The 21643-nt window shown below is 53.6% G+C and overlaps 2 protein-coding genes across 2 annotated transcripts in view; both read right to left on the bottom strand.

Moving 5' to 3' along the window:
- PNKD (PNKD metallo-beta-lactamase domain containing) overlaps positions 1-21643 on the bottom strand; it is a 160917-nt gene that overhangs the window by 57821 nt on the left and 81453 nt on the right. The window lies entirely within an intron of this gene.
- On the bottom strand, positions 2788-15163 carry SLC11A1 (solute carrier family 11 member 1). The gene is given in 15 exon segments (NM_213821.2): positions 2788-3319; positions 3461-3614; positions 4006-4079; positions 4806-4955; positions 5356-5475; positions 5591-5680; positions 8258-8416; positions 9574-9729; positions 9921-9988; positions 10323-10393; positions 10761-10867; positions 13086-13205; positions 13515-13637; positions 14493-14626; positions 15150-15163. Coding segments are annotated over 15 exon segments (1617 nt in total). The 5' UTR covers positions 15157-15163; the 3' UTR covers positions 2788-3235.

Here is a 21643-nt window from a genome sequence, read left to right as displayed (position 1 = left end):
TTCTGCTCTTACGCCGCCTGCACCGCTGTCATCATTGCATTTATTTAATGGCAACAACGGCCAATGTGCGGCGAGCGCTCAGTCTGGGTCCTGTTCTGGCCGGGCCCCCTAGTCTCCTTTACTCCTCAGAACAACCTCCTTCTTAACCCATTTTACAGATAAAGAAACTGAGCTCCGACAGGTGAGCGGTTTGACCCGCTCTCCAGCGAAGGCAGAGGAGGGATTCCGGGCGCCGAGCGGAGCCCCCTCCACTTCGGTCCAGCCCCGGGGCGGGGCCTCGGCTGTATCTGCGGATGCTCGGCCGGCGCTGACCCCAAAAGGAAATGTGCGGCCCAGGACTGAGTGAACCCCTGGCCCGAGGAGGGCGGCTCTTCTTCTTCCCCCTCTGTTTCTTTCTCTGTGACGGCTGGAACCTGGCCAACCGTCCCCTCGAGGTTCAGAAGAGCCGAGGCGGAGATAGGGCACTGGGCAGGACCGCTGCCCTTCTCTCGCTGTTCCCTTCACCACTCCCGCCCCTAACACGCCCCCTAGTCGTCCCCTGGTGCAGGCTTCTTTCCCAAGAGACCGTCCCTCCTCCAGACTCGGAGGCTCGTCGGGTGCATCTTCCGCTAGGGTGGGGTGGAGGCGGAGCGAGTCTGGACACCCGTGCGCGTGAAGTCGCGGGAGGGGGCGGGGACAGTGGCAGGTTGGAAGCGTTCTGTAGGGTGGGGCGGGTCCTTTGGGTTTCCTTGAGAGGAGGAGGAGTCTACCTACACCCAGCTGCCATCCCACTACCCTCCCTAACTGATGCAGCTGGGGGTGCCATACTCAAACAGTTTATCTTTATCCGATTCATCTGCTTGCACCCCAGGAGGAATGGTTATGAGGGGTGTCAGCTGAGAAACACCAGGACCCAGCCGGGTTCTGTCTGGCAGCTATGCACCAGTATCTTCTCAATCTGACACCTCAGTTTCCCCGTCTGCCTGCCGAAGAGGGTTGGTGAAGGTCCACCCCAGGCAAGTGGGTAGGGGGGATGCAGAGCAGAAAGGTAGATCGCCCTCCACCCAGGTCCCAAGGCAAGCCGAGGTGCACCTTCCACCAGGGCGGAGTGGATGCAGACTGAGACCAGTGCAGGGTGTGTGGGGACAGAGATGTTGAGGAAAATTTTGGGGAGACACAAGGTATCAAGCCACTGCCAGCCTGAAGGGCTGATGGAGCATCTAGTTAGCTCTGAGCCTGAGGACTGTGGGGACCAGAAATAGGGGATGGGGTGTGGTGGGGGCTGCGGCCTGTGCGGAAATGACTGACCATGGCCTGACTTCATCACTAACCTCTTGCCCAGGCCCAGGCAGCCCCTTAGCTGGCTCTTTGGTCTCCTCCCCTCCTCATCTTCCTCTCCAAGTTTTAAGTTCCAGGTTTGACTGTTCATATGACCTGCCTGCCCACTCCTCTGGGGTTCCCCTCTCTGGAGCTCTAAGAACCCCCAAGAAGATTGCATGTCTCTCTTTTGCACATACGGACACCCCCAGCTCCTGGCATGCTCATCTCCCCCTGGATTGCTTGCCCTCTTCTTAGTCAGTTTTGAAAATCTTGTCCAGGCGTTACCTTCTCCTGGCCTTGCCTCAGTCTTTTGCAGGTTTGTGCCCCCCCCCCCGTCCATCCCAAGGTTAGCAATTTGTTGGCTTTTACCTATGCCCCCCCCCCCCCGCGCCCCTCTATAGAGTGAGCTCCTAAAGAAAAGACATCTTTAATTCGGGACTTTGCCTCCCTCCCCCAGCGTCTAAAACTGGGCTGTCACCCAACTAATACCTAGAGACTTGACCAGAGGGATGGGCAGGGGGTACAGTTGGGGGCACCTCTGGGAAGCCAGGCGATCCCTTTCTTCGGTCCCTGGCCCCCATTCATTCCTCTCTTTCAGTTCGCGCGGGCCCTATCTTCTCCAGGGCCAAGCCAGGAGAAGGGGAGTGGGCGGCCTGCTAGCCCAGGTGCCTCTCCACCGTTGCTCGGTGAGCCAGACCTGTCCCATCCCGTCCTTCCTTGAGGGCCCCACTAGCTTCGTTGCCCTTTTAAGAAAGAGGACATTCTTCTCATAAACAAGCGCTTCAGCCTGAGCGCGCAGCCGGGCTGCCTGCCCCGCTGCATCCCCGGGAAATCGGGGGTGCTTCCAGGTTCAGCGCCCACTCCAGGTTCAACCAGGGCAAAGGGCTGGTGGCCCCTACTCGCCGCCGCTCGCCACAGCTCTCTGGCTGGGGTCTGAGGGACTGGAAGAAGCTGGAGGAGGGACTTGGGGGAGCCTAGAAACAGCCCAGGGAGCGTCTGTAAATAGCAGTCCCTTTGCAGGGCGAAGGGGCGCCGGACGGCTCCCAGCGCGGAGGGGGTTCCCCGCCCACAGAGCTCTCCCCCACCTTCCTGCTTGGGCGGATTCCGAGGCCCTGGGGCGCTGGGCCCGAGCGACAGCCTCCTCCTCTTTAAAGGCGGGGAGTACCGGCGCTCGGGACCGTCCCCGCCCCTAGGGGGAGCTGGGAGTCAGCGTCCGGGGAGTAAGGTGTGGGAGTTCTGGTCCCCTGGAGAGATGGCCAAAGAATTGGGCCTTGGAGGCACGGACTCCTGGGTTCCTTATGACCTGGCGCCGGAAGTTGGGGACAACTGCGCCTCCATTTTACTGCCTGGAAAATGGGATTCGGGTGGACCAAAAAGCCTAAGGTCACTCCAGCTAGAGTAGAAGCGAGTCGGACTTTCCATGAGGGGGACTCTTCTTGATGGTTCAAAGATTTTGTGCTTTGGCGATTTCTGTTCTGTGCTCTTTTTGGATAAAAAATTAATAAGCATTTATTTAGCAGTCTTCAGACTCTATTTTAAATACCTGTTTGGAGCCTGTGTTCCACTCCTAACTGGTCCTGTCAGCTCAGTCCTATAGGTGCTCAATAAATACTTTTCGATTTTTTTTTTTTTTGTCTCAGGTGCCAGTCTCTGTGTTAAATTGCTTTACATCCATTGCAAGATTGGTGTTGTCCCATTTTATAGATGAAGACACTGAGATCCAGAGGTTGAGTAACTTGTCCAAGCTAGGAAACTGCAGGTCCCTAAGGAACTCAGGTTGGCCTGCTTCCAAAAACCTGCGCTCCATCTTGCTGCTTCCACACAGCGGGTCCCCCGCCATGCCCACCTGTCCAGCAGGCCAATCTGCCCCACGCATTCCACCCTCAGCCAAGCCCTGCCGGGGAGCTCATCCCGAGGTCTTTTCCTTCTCCTGCTCCTATTCCAGAAGCCCATACAGAAAGTGTTGATGGGAACTGTGGACCAGAAGGGTAGCTCCATGGGCGATAAGACAGGTCCAGACCTGGGGGAGAGGCGGCCATGAGAAGGGGAGAGGACAAGACCTTTGGGGAAGCCCCAGTGTATCCCCCCTCCCCAGCCCTCCATCTATGGTCTCCCCTCCTTGCTGCCCCCATCCCCAAGGCACCCGCTGACACTACGGTACCAGGTAGGTGGTGAGGCCCAGGTAGATGACAGCCAGTAGTGCTACAAGGCCGAAGTAGGCGGGGTGGGGGAGGCTGGGCAGGTAGCTGACCAGAAAGTAAAAGTTGATGGCACAGACCAGCAGCATGATGGAGGAAGTGATGACCTTGTTCACCCTTGGGGACAAGAGGGAGGCTCAGGGAGTGGCTGCATCTCGTCCAGGACCCACAGCCGGCTTGGAGCTAAGGGGAGGGGCGGACACACAAGGCCGGCTTCTCCAGGCTGGGGGACCTGGAGCAGACCCCTGGCTGATGTCCAGGCACCATGTTGGCAGGATTTGGCAAGAGCCGAGCCTGAAGTGAGAGTGAGGCGTTCTAGCTCTAGACACAGCCCCCACCCCGGGATTCCAGTCCTGGCTCCTCCACTTGCTGACGGTGTGACCCTGGGCAAGTTTCTTAACCTCTCTGACCTGATCTGGTTAGTGGGAATAATGGCAATTCCTCCCTCTGGGTGGCTGAGGATGAAGGGTGGTAATATAAGTCCAGTGCTGAGGTTGGGAGGACTCACCGGCCACTGGCAAACTCCTGCATGAGGGCGGGCATGCTGGTGAAGGTGAGGATGGGCAGCACCGCAAAGGGAAGCTGGGGAGAAGACGGGGGCGGGGGGTGCTGAGGGACCCCACCCTCAGAATACAGCCAGGAGGGGAGGAGCAGGCTGGGGCCCCAGTCACCCTCTGCCTTGCTGTGCACCCTTGGGAAAGTCCCCTAACCACTCTGAGCTTCTGTTTCTCCACCTCTATGCCTTCCAAGGTTGTGGAGGCTCCAAAGCAGGAGGAAGTGTCTGGGGGCTCCGGCCTTAGGCTGCCTGAGCGTGTATCCCAGCTCCACCACTGGTCACTTACCTGCATCAGTTTTCCCATCTGCAAAATGGGGATAATGGTGGTTGCTATCCCCTGGGGTGGCTGTGGGGAGTACCTGAGCCTTGCAGGTAGGGGATGTTTAGAACAGTGCCTGGGAGGGAGTTCCCTTCGTGGCTCAGTGGTTAATGAACCCAACTAGGAGCCATGAGGATGCAGGTTCCATCCATGGCCTCGCTCAGTGGGTTGAGGATCCAGTGGTGCTGTGAGCTGTGGTGTAGGTTGCAGACACTGCTCAGATCCAGCATTGCCATGGCTGTGGCATAGGCTGGCAGCTGTAGCTTTCCACCCCTAGCCTGAGAACTTCCGTATGCCACGGGTGCAGCCCTAAAAACAAAACCAAACCAACCAAAAAGAATAGTGCCTGGGACATGGGGAGGCTCAGTAGGGGGATTGTTCTGGTTCCTGGTCAGCTCCACTGGGGGAAAGGGTGGTAGGCCCGTGGGCTCACCAGCAGGCTCTGCAGCACGTTGAGCAGATCATTGAGGCTTGACAGGTCCTGCAGCTCCTTGAAGACAGCCACCAGCAGGGCGGGCAGGATGGCGCAGGAGCGAGTGAGCAGGAGGCGGGCAAAGCGTGACCACCGCAGCTTCAGGAAGCCCTGGGGTGTGGGGTGGGCACCTTGGTGGTGGGGTGTAGGCTTGGGGGCTCCAGGGGAGGGACCCTCTGTCCTCCCTCAGCCCCTCTCACGCCTGGGGGAACCTTCTGTCTTTGAAATGGGGGGAGCGCTGTCCACAGTTGGCGGTGAGGGGTTGATGGGAAGAAATGAGGGGAGAAGTGCATCTCCCACCGCCAATTGCTGACGACTAATCAGCTTTGAACAAAAGACCTATTAGTCCTGCGTCTACAGCCTCGGGCCAGTCGCCGCAGCTCCGAGAATCTGTTTTCTCATCTGTAAAGCCAGGCCGCCTTAAGGGTCCACGTGGCCGGCCGGTGTCCACGCCAAGGAGGGTGCCTGTGGTCCTCGGACCCCTGCCCGCCCCAGCCCGCCCCAGCCCCACCTCCATCACAAATTGTCCCGCGTAGGTGCCGGTCATGGTGGAACTTTGTCCCGCAGCCAGAAGACCCACCGCCCAAATGTAGAGGGCGGCGGGGCCAAAGAGGCAGCCCAGGATCACGCCCTGACAGGGGAGGGAGGGGGTGTGGTCAGAGGCGCAGACACGCCCCTTCTCGTGCAGGCTCCGCCCCCGAGGCGGCCTCGGGTCCCTTCCAGGCCCACCCCTGCCCCGCGCTTACGCCTTGGTAAAAGTCCACAGCCACCGTGAGGTTGTTCCTGGGGAAGATCTTGGCGTAGTCGTGGAGGCTGCTGTTGGCACAGATGTTGAACTGCGGGCACCGGGCAGTGGGAGAGAGAAGTGAGCCCCAACATTCAGTATTGGAAAAGCGGCCTCGACCAGGCATGGAAAACTGATGGCCTGCGGCGTGTACCCGGTTGGACATATTTTGTTCGACTAACAATTTTTTTTTTTCTTTAGTAGTTCTGTCATGGCACAGAGGGTTAAAAATCCAGCATTGTCACTGGAGCAGCTTGGGTGGCTGCTGTGCCTCAAATTTTAACGTGCAATGGGGGCGGAGGGTGGGGCAGACAAAAAAACTTTTTAAAAATCTTTTTTTTAGGGCCACAGCTGTGGCATAGGGAAGTTCTCAGGCTAGGGGCTGCCAGCCGGCACCACGGCCACACCAGATCCTTTAACCCACTGAGCGGGGCCAGGGATTGAACCCATGTCCTCATGGAAACTAGTTGGGTTCATTGCCACTGAGCCACGATGGGAACTCCAGAAAAAAGGTTTTTTGTTTTTTTTTTCAGACTTCCTGCTGTGGCACAGTGGGTTAAAAATCCGACTGGAGTCTGCAGAGGTGTGGGCTTGATCCCCTGCCCAGTGGAGTGGGATAAAGATCCAGCATTGCCACAACGGCAGCATAGCTCACAGCTGAGGCTCAGATTCCATCCCCGGCCCAGGAACTTCCATAGGCCACAGTGTGGCCATAAAAATAAAAGATAACTGTTTTCCCTTGATGTGCATTTGTTGACAACATTTATAACTGAGAAGAATTAAGAGGAGAAGCCGGTTTCCAGTTTCTGTTGGATTTATAAGAGCTGGCATGTCCACAGAGAGAGAATTGGCTGACAGTGATTCAAGCTGTCCCATAGGCCCTTATCCCTTGCATGGGACCCAATTCCCACAGCTCTGTGACTAGGCTGGTCTTGAGGACAATGTGTGACTATGCTTTGCCACCCTATTTAGGCCTCTCTCCTTGTGCCATGGAGCAGAGACCCAAGGAGGGGTATGACCTCACAAGGTCGCATAGCAAGGTAATGGCAGTGCCCATGTCTCCAGAGGCCTGACCCGTCTGATCCATCACCTTCCTCACCCCCACCTTCCTGGCATTTGGTAAGCACCCAACACTGCCTAGCAGTTGTTACAGCCTTGGGACAGAGAATCACTCAAAAATTGAGACAGGCATGGGTCCCAAGTCCCAGAGAGCCAGGGCGAAGCTGGCCAGCTCCTTCTCTCTCAGAGTCAGCTCAAATGTCACCTCCTCCAAGAGGCCTCTTCTGACCACCTGGCCTAATATAGGAGCCCTTCCTTCATCATACCCTCAGTTATGTTTCATCACTCTCTCTCTCTCTTTTTTTTTTTTTTTTTTTTTTTTTTTTTGTCTTTTTAGAGCTGCACCCATGGCATATGGAGGTTCCCAGGCTAGGGGTCGAATTGGAGCTGTAGCTGCCGGCCTACGCCAGAGCCACAGCAACTAGGGATCCGAGCCACATCTTCGACCTACACCACAGTGGCTCACAGCAACACCAGATCCTCAACCCACTTAGCGAGGCTGGAATCGAACCTGTGTCCTCATGGACACTAGTCAGGTTCATAAACCACTGAGCCATGGCGGGAAATCCCTCACCACCCTCCTAATTTCCTTTACAACATTGTCCATATTTTCCTTTGTGTACTGATTAGTTGATCTGTTTTCTCTTTGCTGACTGCATCTATTTTATTTTTATTTTTTTATTTTTTGCCACATCCACAGCATGCCAAAGTTCCCTGTCTAAGCCACCAAGGAAATCCAACTGCCTCCAAATTTAATCTGCAAGAGGGCAAAGTCTTTGTATCTCTTTTTTTCTTCTTCTTTTTTTTAGGGCGGCACCCGAAGCGTATGGAAGTTCCCAGGCTAGGGGTCAAATAGGAGCTACAGCTGCTGGCCTACGCCTCAGCCACAGCAACTCGGGTTGGGATCAGAGCCAAGTCTGAGACCTACACACAGCTCACAGCAATGCTGGACCTCCTGAGCAAGACCAGGGATCAAACCCTCGTCCTCGTGGATACTATATAGATTTGTTTCCGCTGAGCCACAGCAGGAACCCCCAGGTCTTTGTATCACTGACTGCTGTATTTTCAGGGTCTAAGACACTGGCTGATAAAGAAACATGCTCAGTAAATATTTGCTGAATGAGTGGTGGTTTATCTGCTAATAATGAAGATTATCAGTGGAGACTCCAGAGCAGAAAATGACCACCCGCATATTCACAACCCCATGCTCATTGGGAAGGCATCTCCTCCCAGGATTCCCTCCCTGCAGCTTCTTGGGCAAATCCTGCCCATCCTTCAAGGTGCAGCTGGAATGCCAGGCCCTTCAAGACTTGACTCCTCCCTCCATCCCCTCCCCTGGATGTCTGTACCTTGCAGCCCCTGGTGTGGGGGCTGACCCTCTGCAAGCCTGCATGGGGGGAGCTGTGTCTCCCAGCGGGGTGGGGAAGGGGCTCCCAGTCAGAGGCCAGAGTCACGGACTCCCTCCCCTACCAGTGCCTGGAGTGCAGGACAGAGACTCCAAGGGCTTAGCTGCATTGCCTGGGGTCCCCAGCAAAGCCTGCAGGGCATGTGTGTATGGGGTGTGTCTCACCGCAGCCTGGTTGGTTTGCTGGTAGAAGGCTTGCCCAAAGACAGCCATGACAAAGAGGTTGATGAAGAAGGAGACAAACAGGGCGATGGTGGATTCAATCAGGAAGTACATGTTGGCTTCTCGGATGTCCTCCCGGCGGGTCCGGTCTACCTCTCGAGACTATGGAGGTCAAAAGGGAGGGAAGTACCAAAATCCCCAGTCACCTCGGCATCCCGCACCCTCACACCTCTACCTGTGTTCCCCCAACCCCAGTTCTCTAAAGCTCCCTACATGGCAGTCTGGAACAGGCCTTTTCTCTGCCTCAGGGCCTTTGCACGTGCCAGTCGCTTTGCCTAAGATATCGTCTCCCCTGAGCTTCCTTCCCATCCTTCACGTTTCAAAGGTCACTACCTTCTCCTTCCCTTTCTACCTTCCTTGCCTCCCTGCTTCCTTTTTTCCCCCTTTTTACCATCTCACCTGTGGCATACCGAAGTTCCCAGGCTAGGGCTGAATCAGAGCCGCACCTACCAGCCTGGACCACAGCCACAGCGACAGCAGATCCAAGATGCCTCTGCAACCTACACTGCAGCTTGCAGCCAGATCCTTAACCCACTGAGGCCAGGGATCTGAGCCCTCATCATCACAGAGACGATGCTGGGTTCTTAATCCACTAAGCGGCAATGGGAACTTCCTGACTACATTTTCTAAAGGTTTTTTGTTTGTTTGTTTATCTTTTTTTTTTAGGGCCACACCCGCGGCATATGGAGGTTCCCAGGATAGGGGTCCAATCGGAGCTGTAGCTACCCGCCTATGCCAGAGCCACAGCAATGCCAGATCCCAGCCGCATCTGAGACCTACACCACAGCTCATGGCAATGCCAGATCCTTAACCCACTGAGCGAGGCCAGGGATCGAACCCGCAACCTCATGGTTCCTAGTGAGATTCGTTAACCATTGAGTCACGACAGGAACTCCCTACGTTTTCTAAAGGAACCTCCTTCCCAGCCATTCTCCATTATACTTCGGTTTTGTTTCCTTCAGAGCACACTTCACAGTCCTGGATTCTCTCCTTTATTTGTTTACTTGCTCATAGTCCGTCTCCCCTACTAGAATGCAAGCTCTAAGAGAGAAGAGGACCTGTCTATCTTCTCACCACTGACCCCCCAGCTCCCAAAACACAGTAGATGCTCTCTTATTACATACGGAATAAAGAGTGACTTCCTTTCCTTGCCTAAAATTCCCAAGGCAGGAGCCAAAGGGGCGGGGCTCCGGCCTTGGAGGCGGGGCCAGTGGGGCCCTAATGGAGAGGGCATCTCTGACCCCCTCTCCTCTGCTCACCTTGACCAGGGCCGAGTGCAGGTAGATGTTGTGGGGCATGATGATGGCGCCAACGATGCCCACGGCCTGGAGCAGCTCGGGCTGGCCGCAGCCAGAACAGGAGGGCAGGAACAGGCCCCTAAGAAGTGCTCCCTGAGCAGGCCTCGCCACCACGTACTGCGGGGAGGAGCCTCATCAGGCCACGCCCACCCCGCCCCGCCCCCGCGCCGCCATTCTGGTCATCCGCTGGGACCCAGGCCGCTAAGGGGCGTGGCTAAGGTCTGCCACCCGCCTCCCTTCCGGCTCTGCGGTGACAGAGGGGCAGGGTAGGGTGGCATTGGTGACAAGGTGGGCTTCAGGCTGCCCACCTCATATCCGAAGGTGAAGGCCATAATGGCAATAAGGAATGCAAAAAAGGCTTCCAGCTTCCGCAGCCCTGGGGGGCGGGGGTACAAAGGGGAAGAAGAAAACAACAAAAAAAAATTGTAACGTAAGCAATTATTAGTGGACTTGTGAGCACTTTTTTTCCAGGCACTGTGCCAAGTACTTAACATATGTCCGCGAAGCCTTACACAGCCCTGCGACATCTGTGCTGTTATTATCCCCGTATTACAGATGAAGAAACAGATGTCTTAATAACTTGCTCAAGGCCATCCAGAGGAGGGTGCTCCGAGCCCTTCTCTCAGTACAGCAGAGCTTTGGTGGGCTCCTACTTTCATTGCCAGGTCCCCTCCTTGCCAAGTCCCCTCTTGGAGGAGGAACGCACCTACCGTAGTTATCTAGGTAGAGGAAGAAGAAAGTGTCCACGACGGTGATGAGGACACCACCCCAGAGTGGGATTCTGAAACCAGAGTGGCTTGGGTCAGCCCAGCCCAGTCCGTGAGCCTGGAACTCCCACTCCCAGGGCTGGAGACTGTGGAAGCTGGCCTTCCGGGAGCAGGCACTCAAGTGGCCTCGGACAGCTAAGGGAGATGGGAAAATGGCACATAGACGCCAGGAAAGGCCAAGCTGGTGGGGGATCAGCACGGCAGGGAGCTTGGGGTGGCAGTCTGAGGCCTGCATGGTGACTGACATCTGTGTGATTTGAGACAGGCCAATTTACACATCTGGGTCTCCATTGCCCCATCTGGCCAGTTGGGCAATAGCTCTGAGTCAGAGGAAACTGCAGGATGCAGTAGATGTGGGGAAATAGAAGGTGTCCAGAGTACCCTCCAGCTGAGAGCAGATTGAAGGCAATAGCCGTGCCGATGACTTCCTGCATGTCCGAGCCCACGATGGCTAGCTCCATGGTCAGCCAGAGGAGGGTGCGGGGAACCTGGGAGAGGAGGTAACCCTTCAGTGAGGCTGGGCCAGTTATTTGCCTGCTCAGTCCTGCACTCACCTTTCTGGACCCACCCCTACACTGCTGGGCTGGAAGCCTGCAAACTACATTTGCAAGACAGCCTTGCCAGCTGGCTTCCAGTTAGGTTCCATGGTATAAAATTAAGCAACAGAAATCTCAATTAAATAGAGTCGGGAGACAGGAAGGGGAGACGATCCCACGCCCTGTGAAGATAGCAGAGCCCAACAGGAAGAAGAAAGACCTCTCTCTCTCTCCCTCTTTTTTTTTTTTCCTGGCAAGGAGTCAGCCACTGAAAGGCCGTGAACTCAGTTTTCTATCACCCTACCAGCTTCCCTTTCCCCTACATAAAAGTGTCCTTCCCTTTGCTGTGCAGTCTTGCAAGCGGCTCGCCGTAGTTAGACCCCAAATTGTGATTCCCTGCTGACCCTGAATAAATTCATCTTTGCTGGAGAAATAGCTGTTGGTCTGTTTGTTTTGGATCAACAGTAGAAAATAATTAAGGGAAATTGAAAGGCAGGAGGAGATCATTTTCTCCCCCTTCTTCTGGAGGTGTTTCTGGCAGTGGCACCAGCAGGGGCACTAGGAGATCTGGGCTCCAGCAGCACTGGTAGCTATTTCAGCCATGACAGCAATGATTCTAGAAGCCTGACTGCAAATGATGGTCCCTGGACTCCTGTCCAGCAGCTTTCTCTCTCTTTTTTTTGTCTTTGTAGGGCTCCACCTGTGCACATGGAGGGTCCCAGGGTAGGGGTCGAATCAGAGCTATAGCTGCTGGCCTCGCCACAGCCACAGCAACACGGGATCTGAGCAGCATCTGTGACCTACACCACAGCTCATTACAATGCCAGATCCTCAACGCACTCAGCGAGGCCAGGGGTCAAACCCACGTCCTCTTGGATGCTAGTCAAGTTCGTTGACTACTGAGCCACAACGGGAACTCCTCCAGCAGCTTCCTGATCTCTGGGTAATACCTCCTTCCCTTGGCGCTTCAGCTCTCTCAACATATTTGCGGCTCTATCCTTCCATTAGATGCCTCTGAAATATCTAATAATTTCTGTCTGCCTGCTTGGATGCTGATAACAGCCATATCTACAGTGTCCATTCCATTGGTTATCCTGAGCCAATGCCCAGCAAGTTTTGACCTTGGCCAAGTCAATTCCCCACCTTTCAATTTCCCTTCTGTAAAACGAGCAGGGTTATCTCCACTGTCTTTCTCAATCTGTGTGCTACCAGTTTTTTGTTTGTTTGTTTGTTTTTTTGTTTTTTAGCGCTGCACCTGCAGCATATGCACGTTCCCAGTTTAGGGGTTGAATCAGAACTGCAGCTGCCAGCCTACACCACAGCCACAGCAGCACCAGATCCGAGCTGCATCTGCGACTGACCCTGCAGCTTGTGGCAATGCCGGATCCTTAACCCACTGAGTGAGGCCAGGGATTGAACCCGCATCCCCATGGAAGCTAGTTGGATTCTTAACCCACTGAGTCACAACAGGAACTCCTGTGTTCTATCAGTTTGAGCCCAGTCTTACTTTTTTTTTTTTTTGCATTTTAGGGCCACACCAGAGGTACATGGAGGTTTCCAGGCTAGAGGTCGAATCAGAGCTACAGCTGCCAGCCTGCACCACAGCCACAGCAATGCAGGATCTGAGCCATATCTACGATCTACACCACAGCTCGTGGCAACGCTGGATTCCCCACCCACTGAGCGAGGCCAGGGATCAAACACGCATCCTTGTGGATACTAGTCAGATTTGTTTTCACTGCACCACAACGGGAACCCCATCGTCTTATCTTTCATGGACTTGAGATGCTCTACCCGAGATGATGTATTTATTTTGATCCTAGAAGCTTTAAATGGCTCTTGGGTTTTTTTGGTTTTTTGTTTTTGTCTTTTTGCCATTTCTTGGGCTGCTCCCGCGGCATATGGAGGTTCCCAGGCTAGGGGTCAAATTGGAGCTGTAGCCGCCAGCCTACACCAGAGCCACAGCGATGCGGGATCTGAGCTCCGTCTGCAAACTACACCACAGCTCATGGCAATGCCGGATCCTTAACCCACTGAGCAAGGCCAGGGATCGAACCCGCAACCTCATGGTTCCTAGTCGGATTCGTTCACCACTGCACCATGACAGGAACTCCTGGCTCTTGGGGTTTTGAGCCTACGGATGCTTCCTGTCCATGTGCAGCAAGCTCACCTTAGGGTAGTAGAGATGGCAGATCTCACCCAAGTCCTTGCCTGTCACCACGCCCAGCCGGGCAGCAAGTCGCTGGCAGAGCAAACCCAACACCGTGGCCCACAGCAGCACCCAGAGCAGCTGTGAGAAGTCGGGGAGAGGCCGTCAGCCAGAGGGACCAGTCCCCGAGAAGCCCCGAGCTATTGGTACCCACTAAGTAAGGACACTCCCTGAGGAGAGAGTGGGGGAGATGGAGCGAGAAGACCCCCCCACACACACACTCTGGTAGGGCTTCCCTGGGGACCCCTTTCTGGCCCATTTGAACAACACCTGCTCCCAGGAACACGAGCCATGTACGCCACCTTGGGGAAATGTGGCAAACTGGCGGTCTCCACCCATCTGGTCCCCCCCCCCCCCCCCCCCCCGCCCACGGTGCCCCGACTTGATCACTTTGAATCCAGCCACAGCGCCAGCCTGAAGATCCGACTGGATGTTTCCCGGGTCCAGGTAAGCAATGCTCATGAGGAAGCCGGGCCCGGTGAAGGCCCACAGCTTTCGGAGACTGAATGTGCCCTGTGGTCGGGGTGGGGAGGACAGAGTGTGAGAGGTCCTGGGCAAAAGGGTGGGGGCAGTTGGCCTGGACCAGCTCCCCCAGCTGAGTCCCCCCACCACGCCCCACCCCCACCCCACCCTGGGCTCATGGAAAAGCCCAGGGTGGGGTGGGGCCAGTCCTGCCCTCCATTCCCCATTCCTGGAGCTGCCAGGCCTGGGGGTGAGTGGAGCATGCAGGTGGGAGAACCTCAGGGTTTGCTGAGTCACGGCAGATCAGCTTTCTGGATGCTTCAGTGTCTGTGGCCTACATCTGACCCCACGCCAGCCCTGACTCAGGAGATCCTCAGAGCCCGAAGGGGAGCTTCCCTGGGTCAGGCTTTTGTGGCCCAGCTCCTCCTTCCCCAGCCCCTTCTCAGACCACAGGTTCTTCTCTCTGAAGTCCCCTGAGCTTAGGGTCTTCCCACCCCCATTCCAGGGCTAGGTCTGGCAGCCTGGGCATCTGCTAAAGATTCTGGCAATGCAGGGGAACACTGCCCTAGAAGCCAGCCCGCAAGTTCCACATCTCCTGATGCCTTAGTCTGCCTGCTTTCCTTCAAAGTTACAACAAATCCTCAAGGCTCCAATCTCAATGCACCCCAGGTCCCTTTCCCTTCCCAGGAAAGTTCAGATTTGTTCAAAAAGCTGCCTGGTGATTTTTAGACAAATTGTCAGCACCCCAGCCAAACACTGGGGACAGAAACAGGAAGACGGCAGTTACCACTCTCCATCTGGAAGGGACTTGCCCTGGTCTTCGGGGGACCTCCCTCCCTTGGCCAGAGAGATCCCATGGGATCCTATCCATCCTAAAAGACTAGAGGAAGTTTCCAGCATTCTCACCGGTTCTGCATTCGGGATGGGGATCTTCTCACTCAGGTAGGTCCCTCCGGGAGGTACTTGTGGTGGCCCTGGGCTCGGTGAGCTGGAGATGGAGCCATATTGGGTTCTGCTCTGCTTTGGGGGGCCTGTGTCACCTGCCAGGGGCCCCAAGAGCCTTGGTGAGTGACCTGCCTGTTTCTGGTGGCAGGGCAAAAGCAAATGAAGCCCCAGCTGAATAGGAGCCCTTGATTCCTTTCTTCAGTCCATCACATCCATCCCTCGACCAGACCTTCCAGAAGATGTGTGAGAAGCAGAGCCTTCTGGATTCCCCTCCTTCCATGTGAATGCAGAGGTCCCCAGATCCTGATGGCTTCTTGCCACAGAGGATGTGGAGAGGGCATGGGCTCTGAGCAGGGAAGACTGACGCCAACGTGTGTGTCCTTTGGTCTCATCCCTGCCTCCAGCTTCCAGGGAAACCCCAGAGGTTCCAAACCCACAGAGATGAGGCAGGGGGAGGCTCTGCCCTTGGCAACGTGAAGCGCCTGACCACAGGCTCCTGTCCAGAATTGTGGTCAAGACCAGGACTCCCACAGGGGACCCGGGGCTTCCCTTGCCCCTCCTGATGCTCTCCTCCTGCTCCAATCCAGGCTCTGTCCCTGGACAGAGGGGGCTACTCACCTGTCATGAGGACCACAGACTCAGATGCTCTCTGTGTGAGTGGTGTGCTGGGTGGCTCTCTGGTCCACCCGTCCTCTCTGGGAACCGGTGAGTGTGTGGGTCTATAGCCTTTTACGCATCTTCAGCTCAACTTGGCTGTCCTCACACATGCCCGGGGCATTGTGAAACACTTTCCAAAGGCAGAAGTGGCCAGCTCTGACGGAAGGGTCTGGGTGGCCACAGAACAGGCTTTCATTCCCCTCCTGGCGTGAGCCTCACACCACCCTCTGGCTCCCTTCCGGGAACCCCGAGTTTTCTGCCTCCCAAGTTAGCTCTGATTTCCGACGCTTCCTGCCACTTGAGCATTCACGTCTAGATCACACGACTAACCCTCCAGCGCCACACAAACAGGCCCTTTTCCTTTTTGACCTTGGGTCCTATGGCAGCAGGTTGGCCTAATGGGTGGGAGGGAGTCCCCATGACCACCTAGGAGTGCCACAAAGGAAAAGACCTTCCAAGCCCGGCCACGGGGACATGCATTGAAGTTCCAGGCTAAGGAGGTCCTCTGAAGAAGAGGGTCCTGGAATTCTGGTCTTGCTTCTACCATGGATCCATTTGACGTTGTCACCAGATCCTGTCCTGCCTCTGAGCTTATTTCTTCTGTTAAATGAAGGGCTCAGACTAGTTAAGAGGTCACAAGTTTAGGCGTCCAAGGAGGCCAGGCAGGGAAGATAAACCATGAGACAGGTTGGGAACAGGAAAAACAGTGCTAGCTCAGTGCGGAATGATAATGATGCTGAGCCTTGGTGGTGGAGGGCAATAGGGAGTGGTGGAGACTCTAGCGAAATAAAGGTCATACCTTCTAGAGAGGGCAGTGCTCACAGAATTGCAGCCAGCTGTCATGTGGGGAATGGGGGTCCACTGTCACCACATCTTCTGATTTGCCAAGGATGCTGGAAATCTTGGAATTCGATACAACACATGCTTTTTGAACACCAGGCTCAAGTGTTTCAACAATATTGTATAATCTATGGAGTTCCCATGGTGGCTCAGTGGTTAACAAACCTGACTAGTATCCATGAGGATGCGGGTTTGATCCCTGGCCTTGCTCAGTGGGTTAAGGATCCAGTGTTGCCGTGAGCTGTGGTGTAGGTCACAGACGTGGCTTGGATCTGGTGTTGCTGTGGTTATGGTGCAGGCCAGCAGCTATAGCTTCAATTCGACCCCTAGCCTGGGAACCTCCCTATGCCATGGGTGTGGCCCTAAAAAGACTAAATAAATAAATAAAAATATTGTATAATCTAAACAAACGTTCCTATGGGCTGGATTCCACTTGAGGAATCCATCTGTCTGTAACCTCTAGACCTTTCAGCTCCCAATTTCTTCTGCTCACCAGCTGCCAGCTCCTGTGCTCCCCACACCCCCCTCTTTCACAGCCATCTCTCTGCCATGCCCACTCTTGTCCTCTATCCTGTAGCCTTTCTTTTCTGCCACGAAGATTTACAGCTCACATTGTCACGGAGTTTCCAACTCCAAAGTCTGGGACCTTAGAACCCAGAGAAAACAGGGGCAGGTTCTCATGCCCAGACTAGATCTGAGCCAGGCTGTGCCCCCTGTTGAGTCAAAAACCTGAACCAAAGTTTTGAGGACCCAGGATGTTGGGTCGGGGGTGGGGTGCAGCTCATCTCCCATCTCCTCATTGATGGGGGCGGTTGGAGGGACTGGAGAGGCAGAAATGTGGGAAGAGGGGTGAACGTGGGTGAGTGAGCAGAGAGCAGCAGCAGCATTTGTCACTGTGCGAGTCTGTGGCTCAAGGTACTGTCACCATCCCTGACCTCTAGGGTTTCTGCACCTTTGCAATCACTACCTTGGGCTCATGTGGGGATGGCTGAAGGTGGGGGGGGCACGGGGTGGGGGGAGTTGTGATGGTTTGATTTTTTTTTTTTTTTGGTCTTTTTAGGGTCACATCCCCAGCATTTGGAAGTTCCCAGGCTAGGGCTGCAGTTGCCAGCCTACACCACAGCCACAGGATCCGAGCTGCATCTGTGACTACACCAGAGTTCACAGCAATGCTGGATCCTTAACTCACTGAGTGAGGCCAGGGATCGAACCCGCATCCTCATGGATACTAGTCAGATTGATTGTATCTACTTGACTGGGCCATGGGGTTCCTGGTTATTCTGAGTGTGTCTGTGAGGGTGCTTTTAGGAGGAGGTTAATATTTGAATGGAACAACAGTAAAGCAGATTTTTCTCCTTAATGTGAGTGAACTTCATCCAACCCACTGAAGACCTCAAGACAGGAAAATGCTGAGGAAGGGAGAATCTCTCCCTGCTGATTGTCTTTGAACTGGACATAGGTCTTCTGTCTTCACACTTGGCTTGGACTGGAATTTATATCATTAGCTCTCCTGGGGCTCCAGCTTGCAAATCTTGGGACTTCTCAAAGTCTTGGGATTTCTATACTTGCATGAGTCAATTCCTATCTAGCTATCCTTTTATCATCTATCTATTTATTATCTATCTTTTTCTTTCTCTCTCTCTTTTTTTTTTTTTTTGTCTTTTTAGGGCCACGCCCACAGCATGTGGAAGTTCCCAGGTTAGGGGTTGAATCGGAGCTGCAGCTGCCAGCCTGTACCACAGCCACAGCAACGCAAGATCCAAGCCATGTCCGGGACCTACCCCACAGCTCGCCACAACGCCAGATCCTTAATCCACTGAATGAGGCCAGGGATCAAACCTGCATTCTCACGGATACTAGTCAAGTTTGTTTCTGCTGAGCCACAACGGGAGCTCCTATCTATCTTTTCTATTGGTTCTGTTTCGCTGGAGGGCTCTGAGACAGATGTCTTCCTCTTTACACCTTTGGGGGGCCTTTGCTGTAGTTAGGAACATGGTGAGTGTAATGGATTAATAATTACTCAGTACCCTACACAACCTCTAACTTACAGAAGAGACAGTAGGTATAATGACTAAGAGCAGAGTGTCCATGAGCTGGAGCTCCAGAAATCTGCATAGTTGCATTTGTAAATGGGGTTCCAAAATGCTGGTCACAGGAGTTCCTGTTGTGACTCAGTGGTTAAACGAATCCGACTAGGAACCGTGAGGTTGCAGGCTCAATCCCTGGCCTTGCTCAGTGGGTTAAGGATCCAACATTGCCGTGAGCTGTGGTGCAGGTTCCAGACGCGGCTCAGATCCTGCGTTGCTGTGGCTCTGGTGTAGCCCGGCGGCTAGAGCTTCGATTTGACCCCTAGCCTGGGAACCTCCATATGCTGCGGGAGTGGCCCAAGAAATGGCAAAAAAAAAAAAAAAAAAAAAAAAAATGCTGGTCACTGTCAGTTCTTCCAAGTGCATTTTCTGTTACAAACATCGATGCTGGTGGTGGTTTCATTCTCAGTCTTACCCACCAAAGGCTTTGGATACAGCGTAGCTCAAACAGGGGCCATTCATGATGATTAAGTAACAGAGGACAATTCTGATGCAATATACCATCAAATAAAATGGGGAAACCATCAACCTAAACAAGAACGGGTTTTATCAGGGATGCTCATGTTGGGGGAACAGCATATTTAACCAAAGGATGGGAGAAGCACGATGGAGATTTAGAAGGTCATATCTGCACCTTCCCAGGGCATTATCAGCCCTGGTTTTTGATTTTCTTGTCAGGTATGTATCACTCTTCTTGTAGGGCTCCATCAATCTACGTATATAGCATTGCTCTGTTTATCTGTTCTCCTTATGGCATCTGTGGGAGGAAAAAAACCTCGCAGAAACAGGCAGGCATTCAGGCTTTTGCCTAACCCACCTTCAGGGTCACTCAGCCTCCCAGAGGGCAACACTTCAGTTGGGTTCCCAGACTCTTCACCATCTCGTTCTGAACCCCTTAAAGTTGCTCAGATATTCCGTGCTCCTTCCCTCTCTCCTCCAGGCCTTTCATATGCTGTTTCCTCCTCAATCATCCTCCACACCTTCTGTCTGGCAAACAGCATACAGGATTCAGGATTCAACTCTGGTGTGACCTCTTCCAGGAAGCCTTCCTTGATTTCTCCAGGGCTCCCCTGAATGCTCCCTCTGCACAACACCCTCCCTGTCTACCCATGCAACTCAAAGCCCTGAAGTTAGTGACACTGTAGTGGGGAAGGGGAAAGTTTCTGGGAACCTGGGGAAGGGGAAAATCAGTATACAGTTGAGACTGCTAAGGATGTATCTGAAGCAGGAAGGTTCTGGGATCTGTCTCCAGAAAGCCATATCTGATCTATTCTAGTTTTTTTTTTGGGGGGGGGGAAGCATGTGTAAGTTCCTAGCTCAGGGATCGAACCCATGCCACAGCAGTGACAGCACTGGATCCTTAATCTACTATGCCACCAGGGAACTCCCCACATATGATCTATTTATCAGAGTGGATTCACATATACATATAGACTCAAGCCAGACGTCTTGGGTCTAGCTCCTGGTTCTGCTACTAACCAGTGGTGTGGCCTTGACTTTAACCTTTCCTTCATCTGTAAAATGGGTATAATAACACACTTCATCTCATAGGGGTGTTGTGAGAATCACATGATGATCATGTATGGAGGAATTAGAATAGTAAGTGCTGCATAGGGCTCCTCTTATTACTCTTCCCTTCCTTCTGCCTCCCTGGGGTCTCAACACTAGGTCAGATCTGCATTAAACACTCTAATACTGCAGACAGTACTTTCCAGAGTCTATACGTACACATTCATCCATAGGAGCTTTGACCGATGTCTCTTTCTTTCTAAACTGATTGTGGGCCATGCAGGTGAGACCTGGTCCTGATACTCGCACCCATTCCCACATCCTAGCCCAATGCCTGGCATATCAGGAGTGTTTGTTTTTCTTTGTTGAGAGACACATATAGCTTAGTATTATGGAGCACGAAGAAGAGGTCAGGACTTCCCATCATGGCTCAGTGGAAACAAACCCAACTAGTATCAATGAGGACACGGGTTCCATCCCTGGCCTTGCTCAGTAGGTTAAGGATCCGGCGTTGCTGTGAGCTGTGGTGTAGGTTGCAGATGCAGCGTGGATCCTGTGTTGCTATGGCTGTGGCCTAGGCTGCCAGCTGCAGCTCCAGTTTGACCCCTGTCCTGGGAAATTCCATATGCCATGGGTGCAGCCCTAAAAAAGGAGAGAGGGAAAAAAAAAGGAAGAGGTCACAGAAGTTCTGGGGACAAATGATACAATCTAAAGACAAACTGGTTCTGAGGTTCCCTGGTGACCTCACAGGCTAAGGATCTGGCGTTGTTACTGCTGTGGCTCTGGTCACTGCTGTGGCTCGGGTTTGATTCCTGGCCCGGAAACTTCTGCCTGCCATGGGCTTGGCAAAATAAAATGATAAGATAAAATAAAATACAAACTGGTTTAGAAATGGGTGTCACAGAGCAGGCAGGGAAGTGACAGACTCCTTCCCAAGTCACCTGATGCAAGAGCGCTCAGCAGAAAAAGGATGTGGGTGGGTTACCCTCTGTCCCCTCTTCCCCATTGCCTACCCATCTTCTGCACTGCCACCGAGTATCAGGGACAGGAGGAAGCTCTCAAGATCTCTATGATGTTCTGGGTTCACGGGGCTGGGCCACCCTTGGTTTCAGTTCTCCATGGATGAGGCACTCCAAGATCTAGCCCCCCCCACATCACTGTGACCAAGCGCCCTCATCTCCAGCTTCTCCCTCACCGCCCACCCCCCACCTCCTCACAGTGCATCAGCCTCACGGGCCTTTGGTCCCCAATACTCCATGCTTAGAACCTTTGCACTTACTGTTCCTTCTGCCTAAAATGCTTTTCCTGTCTCCACCCTCAATCTTCCAAAGCTGAGTCACTTTCTAACCCATGACTTGGCCCCCCCCTTTTTTTTTTCCATAAATGGCTGACATTTCACATAAATTATTTTTGTGTGTTTATTGTCTACCTCCTTATGCTATCTGCAAGTGCCATGAGGACAGGCACTTGGTCGTGTTCCTGATGATCTCCCAGGACTCAGAATAATCCTGGCACATGGAAAGGGCCCAATATTTGTTGAGCTGACTGCCCGATTGAATGAAAAGACCTTACTCTCTAGTGCTGTTGCTGTCCAATCTGGCAGCCACTAGCCACATGTGGCTATTTAAATGGAAAGAAATTAAAATCAAAGTAATTCCACAAATGACAAGGCTCACCAGTAAAGATGTATATACAGTAAAGATACGAAATCATCCATGCACAATTATACCATCAAAATCAGAAATCATGAGAAGAGGTGGGTACAAATGCGGGACACTGGAGATGAACTTGCAATTAAGAGAACAACAACTTAAAATAATCTCATACACATATAGACTCTTACATCAAAACTTCAGAATTGGAGTTCCCGTCGTGGCGCAGTGGTTAACGAATCCGACTAGGAACCATGAGGTCGCGGGTTCGGTCCCTGCCCTTGCTCAGTGGGTTAAGGATCCAGCATTGCCGTGAGCTGTGGTGTAGGTTGCAGACGCGGCTGGGATCCCGCGTTGCTGTGGCTCT

Source organism: Sus scrofa, chromosome 15 (genome assembly GCF_054392235.1).
Source record: "Sus scrofa isolate SSC_HxYL_T2T_F1_AM1 chromosome 15, Sscrofa_HxYL_maternal_Yorkshire_Landrace_v2.0, whole genome shotgun sequence".
NCBI lineage: Eukaryota > Metazoa > Chordata > Mammalia > Artiodactyla > Suidae > Sus > Sus scrofa.
This window is presented reverse-complemented; position numbering and strand designations above follow the sequence as displayed.